Source organism: Leptonychotes weddellii, chromosome 13 (assembly GCF_054177405.1).
Source record: "Leptonychotes weddellii isolate Sample4059 chromosome 13, ASM5417740v2, whole genome shotgun sequence".
NCBI classification, from domain to species: Eukaryota; Metazoa; Chordata; class Mammalia; order Carnivora; family Phocidae; genus Leptonychotes; species Leptonychotes weddellii.
In genome coordinates, this window is record NC_138381.1 from 57,370,610 (window position 1) to 57,378,001 (window position 7,392).

General features: G+C 56.1%; 1 protein-coding gene across 5 annotated transcripts; it reads right to left on the reverse strand.

Annotated features, from left to right (window-relative positions):
• Positions 1-458: 458 nt before the first annotated feature.
• On the reverse strand, positions 459-7,392 carry DGCR6L (DiGeorge syndrome critical region gene 6 like). Of its 5 annotated transcripts, none has more exons than XM_081801670.1 (5): positions 7,251-7,392; positions 6,671-6,831; positions 2,300-2,400; positions 1,386-1,560; positions 459-920 (listed from the first exon to the last, which is right to left on the reverse strand). In XM_081801670.1, exons 1-5 carry the CDS (start codon positions 7,256-7,258, stop codon positions 793-795), a joined length of 573 nt encoding a protein of 190 aa, XP_081657796.1. In that variant the 5' UTR covers positions 7,259-7,392; the 3' UTR covers positions 459-792. The 5 variants fall into 5 exon arrangements, with proteins under 5 accessions (XP_081657796.1, XP_081657795.1, XP_081657794.1 ...); XM_081801669.1 differs by lacking the exon at positions 7,251-7,392 and adding an exon at positions 6,911-7,142 and having other exon boundaries at positions 1,386-1,526; XM_081801668.1 differs by lacking the exon at positions 7,251-7,392 and adding an exon at positions 6,911-7,142 and having other exon boundaries at positions 459-939; positions 1,386-1,526.

Genomic DNA, 7,392 nt, shown 5'->3' on the forward strand with positions numbered 1-7,392 from the left:
GGGTGGACCCCCCAATCCCTCCCTCCAGGGTGTATCACAGATTCAGCTATGTCAGGTGCTGGACACTCCCACCCCTGGGCTCGGACCAGTGCAGACAGGATGCTCCTAGGGGTGGGCTTGGTGCTTCTCTACCTGGGGACTCTCTCCCCCAGACTCTTCCTACTGTTCTGTGCCCCTCGCCCCAGCTGCCCCGTGACCCATGATGGCTGCCTGCCCCCGCGTCCAGCCTCCCCGAGCAGACTAGATGCGGTCCTAGTGCCTTGGGGCTTCCCCAGGTATGGCTGAGCCTGCTGCGCCATGAGGGAGCCCCAGAGGGGGTGCCCCTGGGAGAGCCTCTGTGACAAAGGGGCGGGTGGGGGGGCCTCTGCTGATTCCTCCGTAGGCCACGGAGCTACAAGGTGAGGGCCCTAGTTGGGCCCGGTCACGGCAGATACCACAGAGCTATCACACAAGGGACGTGCAGGCCACACTGAGGTACCTTTATTTCTCTGGGCCTCACAGGGCCTGGGCCTTGGAGTGTTTCCCACTTACTTAGGGGGCTGCACCTGCCAAGGAAGGGGCTGAGACCAGAAGATGGGGCATGGCAAACGCTGGGGTGTGCCCAGTGGAGTGAGAAGGTACTAGCACCTCCAGCCCCACTCTCCCGACTCTGGGGCAGCCAGGGTCCACCTGGCCTCTCCTCAGAGGGTCGACCCCTCCTGCAGGCAGCTGGGAAGGTGGTGGCCAGGTGTTGGGAAGACAAGTTCCACTCAGCTTTCTGCTGCCTGTGGTGACAGGAACAGGGCTGTCTTCTCAGCCATGACGGGCAGCAGGTAACTGGCAGAGACCCCACCTGGTCACAACGCTGTCTTCCCCGCCTGGCGGCCCCTCTGCTGCAGCTTCCTGATGAGCTCCAACAGGTTCATCTGCAGCGTCAGCTCCTGGGGTGCAGAAGGGCTGCTGTGAGACCAGAATGACACCTGGTCTCTCCTGTCCTGGCAAAAGCCCCCTTTCCCACGGGCCCAGAGGCAGATATTGGGGCCTACAGAGTGCCAGGCAGTGAACCCATGGGACTGACTTCCAGGGACTCCTGGCCACGGCTTGCCAGAAAGGGACAGAAGCAGGGACGTCTCCCCGCAACAGGGCCTGCAGTTGCCCTGACTCGGGGCACAGGGCCTTGTGAGCAGCAGGGCCTGGGGAAGGTGGACAGTGCTCCCTCAGCCAGCTGGCTTGCCCTCCTGTGGGCAGAGGCAGTGGGACCTGCCTTACTAAGTCTTCCCTCCTCCCCTCCCCCAACACACTCTGGGTCTGGCTCCCCAGGGACCAGTGATAAAACCCCAGAGGGAACTGGGCCTTTGGGAACCAGCACCCCCTGGGCTGTGCCAGGGCAGGCCTGAGGCACTGACCTGTGGGTTGGTGGTCACATAGAAGCCAGCAACCCCAGCCTTCTCCAGGGTGCTCTGCTGGTCGGCTACCTTCCGGTCCAGCTCCAGGACAATCTTCTGGTCCATTGCCCGCTGCTCCTCCCGGATCCGGTGCTCCACTGCCTGCATGGTGAGGGCGGCTCAGGGGCTCAGCCCCCTGCCCATCACACACTGCCTCACACACACCCTGGTGGCCTGCCATTTCCTCCAGCCTGCTCCCCACTCCCAGTGGCTCCAAGACCACCGATGGTGCCCTTACTGCACCCAGGTTGCTCTCTTCTCGGTCACACTGAACCCTGCAGAAGGGCTCAGCTGCCCTACCCGGAATGCTGTCCCTTCCAGGACCCCCAGCCAGGCGTCCTCCCTTTGCTGTGTCGGGACCGCCATGAGCTGGCCAGATGCCAGGTCCACTTCTGCTTACTATCAACTTGCCAAATGTCTCTGGGCCTTTGTGTATGTTCCCTCCCCACTGGGGCTGCCTGCCGATCCCAGCTCGGCACCTCTTCCCTGTGCACCCTGGCTCCAGGCTGCTTGGGACCCTGCATAAGCCTTTCCATGCACCCCTACCACCCATGGCTTCTTGGTTACATACGGGTCTCCTGGTTGTCCTGGAGCAACCTGGAAGCAGACTGGGCTTCTGCTGGCTGGCCCACCACCCACCATTGCCCCGAACAGGCCCAGCCCTTGAAGAGCTATGGTCTTGGGAAGCAGGGGGATCACACTCTCTACCTGGTCCTGCCACATCCCAACCCCCAGAGTGAAGAGCCAAATTTGGGGACTCATCAGGCCTCCAACGGCCCACCCAAGTTGAGGCCCAGAGCAGCCAGGAGCTCCCAAACCACCCTGAGCCCTCTTTACCACAGCCCAGGTGATACCCACCCAGCTCACACCCCTACCTCCAGCTCACGCTGCTGAGCTGCCTGGAGCACGGGCAAGTTGTGGGGCCGGCAGGCCTGCTGGGCTTCCTGGTGCTTCTGTCGCAGCGCCTGCCTGAGCACTAGGAGGAGATGAGACCAGAGAAGTCCAGCAGGTGGTGGGGGGTGAGATGGAGGGGGGCAGGACACACTTCTTGCCTCGGCACCTACCCTGGCTGTCCCACCATGGGGCAGCCAGGCCAAGGTGCAGAGGTGAAGCCCTGGCTGATGACCCAGCCCATCTGAAGCCCTGCACTAGAAGCTGGGTGGAGTTCTGGGGGACACCTAGTCCCCTAGCCCACTCAGTCTTGCCCTCACCCAGGGCAGGGCCTTTCTCTAGCAGTGAGGATCCAGGGGACTCTGGAGGGTGCAAGGCAACCGAGGAGGTTGAGACAGGGCAGGTTGGCCAGAGCTATGGCCAGTGCTCACAAGACCCAAAGGAGTGGGAGATTAGTCCAGAAGCTTCTGGGCTCAGATGGCCACAGGCCAGCAGTCCTGGGTGTGAGCTGCCCATCACCCATGGGACGTTCATTGAGATGTCCACCTGAGGGTCCACTGTGAGACCATCCAGGCAAAGTCTGGAATAGGAAGGAGAGGAGTCATTGTGCCTAAGCATGGCATGGCCTCTGCCCATGGTGGCGTGGTGGTGTCATTCCCTCAGTGCTGCCCTTGAGGGTGGGCAGAGCTGCCCCACCCCATCCATAGCTCCCAGAGGGGGTAAGGTGGGTACAAACCCTGGGAGGCCCAAGGATGAGATGAGCCTTTAGAGGCCCTGTGCTGGGGAGTCTGTGTTGCTTCAAGTGGGGTTCACCATGGCCACTGAGAAAGCTCCCAGTTGCCATTAAATCATACCATAAATAGAAGCAAAATTGTCTACTGTGATAGGACTGGACAGAGGACAAAGGTACCATGCATGGAATGGAAAGAAACTGATTACGAAACAGAATACTACACAGCCCAGGGCCACCTGGGTGGCTCAGTGAGTTAAGTGTCCAACTCTTGATTTTGGCTCAGATCATGATCTTGGGGTTGTCAGTTTGAGCCCCACATAAGGCTCCGCACTGGGCATGAGCCTGCTTAAGATTCTCTCTCTCTCCTCTCCCTCTGCCCTTCCCCTCCCCTGCCCACCACTCTTTCTCTCAAAAAAAAAAAACACAAAACCAAAACCCAAAAGCAAAACAAACAAAAAAAACCACTCAAACACAGCCCAAATCCTAGACCAGTGTCAAGTGGCCAGATCTCCCCTATAAGGAGTGGTCCCTGGCCATAAGGAATCACAAACCCAATATTATGTCTTTTTTTTTTTTTTTTAAAGATTTTATTTATTTATTTGAGAGCGAGAGAATGAGAGACAGAGAGCACGAGAGGGAGGAGGGTCAGAGGGAGAAGCAGACTCCCCGCCGAGCAGGGAGCCCGATGCGGGACTCGATCCCGGGACTCCAGGATCATGACCTGAGCCGAAGGCAGTCACTTAACCGACTGAGCCACCCAGGTGCCCCCCAATATTATGTCTTAAGCAGACACCTCTTAGCCAGTAGTTTGGCACCTCCCGTGCCCAGAACCTTCCCAATCTCCTGTTTCTTGGCATTCTGTGCACATCTCAACAAGCATTTATCACATTAAATGAGTTTGAAACCAAGAGCCACACTTAAGACACCTTCATAAACACAGGGCCAAGGAGATGCTTCCAGGTTAATGTTTATACCCCGTGGAGGCAGGATGGGAGGAAACAGATAAATGCAAGGATATGTCATCTCCTTTACTCCGTTTATGAAACATTGCTGCAAATCCCAGGACAACTCCCAAATTCCACTGGGTGAGCAACCATAAGTGAGAAGAGAGCTGTGCCCACTGCCCAGGCGGAAGGGGACTGGCTTTAGCAATGACCAAGGAAAGCAACGGCAGCCAATCCACCACCTGCTGAGTCGGAAGGAAAAGCAGAAAGTCACAGGGTGCTTACCCACTGCTGGTGGCATTAAAACCTGCCCGAAACTTCCAAAGGACAAGTAGCAAAGTGTCTAGAGGGTTATCAAAAACTCCCCATTAAAAGGAACCAGGATTCTGTGAAGAGACTGCTGCCCACCCCCTACTTTTATTATTCTGAGTGCTTTACTGGCTCCCTGAACTAGTAACCTCTGTGGAGATAAACAAAGATCACCCCCAGGAGAACAAGAACTACTTACTGACAGCAAGACAGTAAGTGACCACCACTGCCTGCATTTGGCAGAGACTCAAGCACAGGCAGGAGAAGTGGGAAAGTTTTATGGTGGCCGAAGGGGAAGGTGCATCCTGACGGGAGGCTGCTGGAGAAGCTGGAGGGGAGGAGGCAGGCAAAGAACAAGAAAAGATGAGCCTACACACCTTCCTGCACCAGAAAGCAAGGAAGTGCTCCAAGAATGATGGGGACACATCAAAAGGATAGAGGAGCCAGCCCAAGAGCTCTGCCACTGACCAAATGGGGCACCGTTTGAGCATCACAAAGAATAATGGGCTCTATACTTTGGATTTGTGACCGTATGCATGCTACACCTCAACAGAAATGTTTACAAAGACAACCACTCCAACAGCAGGGAAAAGGTAATACCAATTCTATAAAAACGCTTCTAGAAAACAGAAGAGAACACTTCCCCCAACTCACTCTATGAAGCCAGCTTTACCCTATTACCCCATCCAAAGACATTATAAGAAACTACAGATCAATGTCCATTATGAACATAGAGGCAAATATTCTTAACAAGATTTTAGCAAATCAAATCCAACATAATAAAAAGGGTAATACATCCTACCAAACGGGATTTATCCCAGGAATGCAGTTTATCCCAGGAATTAAAAAAATGAGTGTAATTCATCGTAGTTAACCAAAAAGCCATGTGATCATCTCCATAGATGCAGAAAAAGGGATTCAACAAAACCCAATGCCCACTCCTGAAAGAAACACTAGTTTTTGCCACAAACGTGTAAGCTGCCTATCATCACGCCTGGACCTGCTGTCCAGCTGACAGGAAACACAGAGCGTGGAGAAACGGTTAAATGACAGCATGAGGAAGCAATCCGACAGGTCCAGAATGGGGACATTCTACAGGCAGAATGCCCCAGACTCTTCAAAAAGCCCCAGAGTAAATGGGACTATTCCAGAAGCAGAGACCAAAGTAACCAACTGCGATGCATAAACCTACACTGGCCTCACAAAGCGACAGTTTACGACAAGTTGGATAATGTGATTGTGGACTGAGGGTCAGAAGACACCCTGGAATGATTTAAGTTTTCAGGACGCTGTCCACCGTGCTCACATTGGCGAGTGTTCTTGATCTAGAGCGCTGGTTCTCAATCCTGGGCCAAGGTTGATCCCCAAGGATGTCTGAAGACATTTCTGATTGTCACTGCGGGTGGGGGGGGGGGGCTGCAGCGGGATGTGCCACTGTCATCTAGCGGGTAGAAGCCAGGGATGCTGCTGAACAGCTTGCAATGCACAAGACTCCGTCTTACCATTAAGACTTGTTCAGCCACAAAAAACAATGCCGCTCTTTGAAAATCCCAGTCTAGAGGAATGCTGAAGACTCATGGTGAAGCCCCATGGTGCTGCATATATTTGGGGGTATTAAGGCTTTGGCAAAATGTTAATTACTGAATCTAGCTGGAGAGGATACGGGTATACATTACGCTACTCTTTCAACTTTACTGAATATTTTAACTTTTTTTTATATATAAGTAAGTTGGGTAAAAACAAAATAACAAAGGTGGGAAACTGATGGGGCAGGGAGAGCAGCCCAGCATACCTTGCAGGAAGGGGCTCCAGGAGACCTCTGAGTGGGGATGCCTGGGAGGGGCCAAGGCTGATAAGGCTTTGGCTGAGGGTGTGGCTCAAGTGAGGAAGTTTTCAGGTCCCAAGGGTCCACAGGGCATAGTTCAGGGGAACTCAATGTGTGGGTGGTGGTGTGGCCCTCGGCGCTGCCGAACGGGGAAATGACCCTAAAGGGCACGGCAGAACTGTCAACACTTCGGGACATCATTGGGGGCGGTCAATGGCTACCGCTGACCGCCACTACTGGGATCTGTCGGTGGACTGACCAGGCAGGGAGACCTTGGGCCATTCTGCTTGGGGGAGGGTGGAGACACGGGCAAGTCCGGGCAGGAAGTTTCTGGATATTATGCTAACAAGGGGCCGTGCAACTGAAAAAATTAAACTGCCTTGACCCCTTTTTCACCAAAAAACGCTAGCGGTCTCCGAGCCCTTGACCTGGTCAATTTTAGGGACTTCATCTGAGTGACACCCAGGGCAGGGCTCGGCCTGCACAGAGACCGAGAGCTAAACTCCCGGAGGAGAAGCGTGCGTCGTCCCGCCACCCCGCGCACCTCGGTGCTCGTTCTGCAGCCGCAGGCGCTGGTTGTACAGGCTCTTCTCGGTGAGGTGCTGGATCTCCAGCAGCCCTTGCACGATCTCGAACACGGTGCCGTCGAGAAGCGCCAGGGCCAGGTCGCTGAGCGTGGTGTAGGACAGGCGCTGCTGGAAGGAGCTGAGGGCAGAGGGGCGCGGTGAGCGCGGGCCGGACCCAGGGCCACTTCAGCCACCCGTTCCGCCCCGCGGCCGCGCACCTGGGCAGCTCTTTCACTAGGCCCTGCAGCGCGGACAGCAGCTGGTAGTGCCGCTCCTGCTGCCGGGCCCCATCCACCGCCTCCTCGAAGGCGCCCGTGTAGCGCTCCATGGCGCCCGAGCCCCGCCAGCCGCCGGCTAGAGCAACGCGCGCCCCCTCTGCGTCAGTTCCTAGTGCGGCGCGTCCCGCCCATTTTACGTCCGTTCGAACGCGGTGCGTTCCGCCCTCTTTTACAACAGTTAAGCGCGGCGTGGCCCACCCTCTGCGCCCTGCAGAAGGAGGCCCTCTCCGCCCCTCCGCGGAGGTTCCTAGGAGGGTCCCTCGTTGTCCCCGCCTCTTACCATGCCATTTTGCCCACGCGACTTCAGAGTACGCGTAACCATAGCGTCGAAATCGCGAGATTTCGAAGAAGCCCGCCCTGCCTGCACAAAGTGGGGGCGGACCGAAGCCCAGCGCCACTGGGGATGTATGGCTGGGCTGGGC

Coding starts and splice junctions, on each gene's coding strand:
- DGCR6L (XM_081801666.1), bottom strand. CDS start 7,020: ATGGAGCGCTACACGGGCGCCTTCGAGGAGGCGGTGGATGGGGCCCGG. Junction 2,401..6,670: donor GCTGCAGAACGAGCACCGAG/GTGCGCGGGGTG, acceptor ATCTCCTCCTAG/TGCTCAGGCAGGCGCTGCGA. Junction 921..1,385: donor ATGTGACCACCAACCCACAG/GTCAGTGCCTCA, acceptor TCTGCACCCCAG/GAGCTGACGCTGCAGATGAA.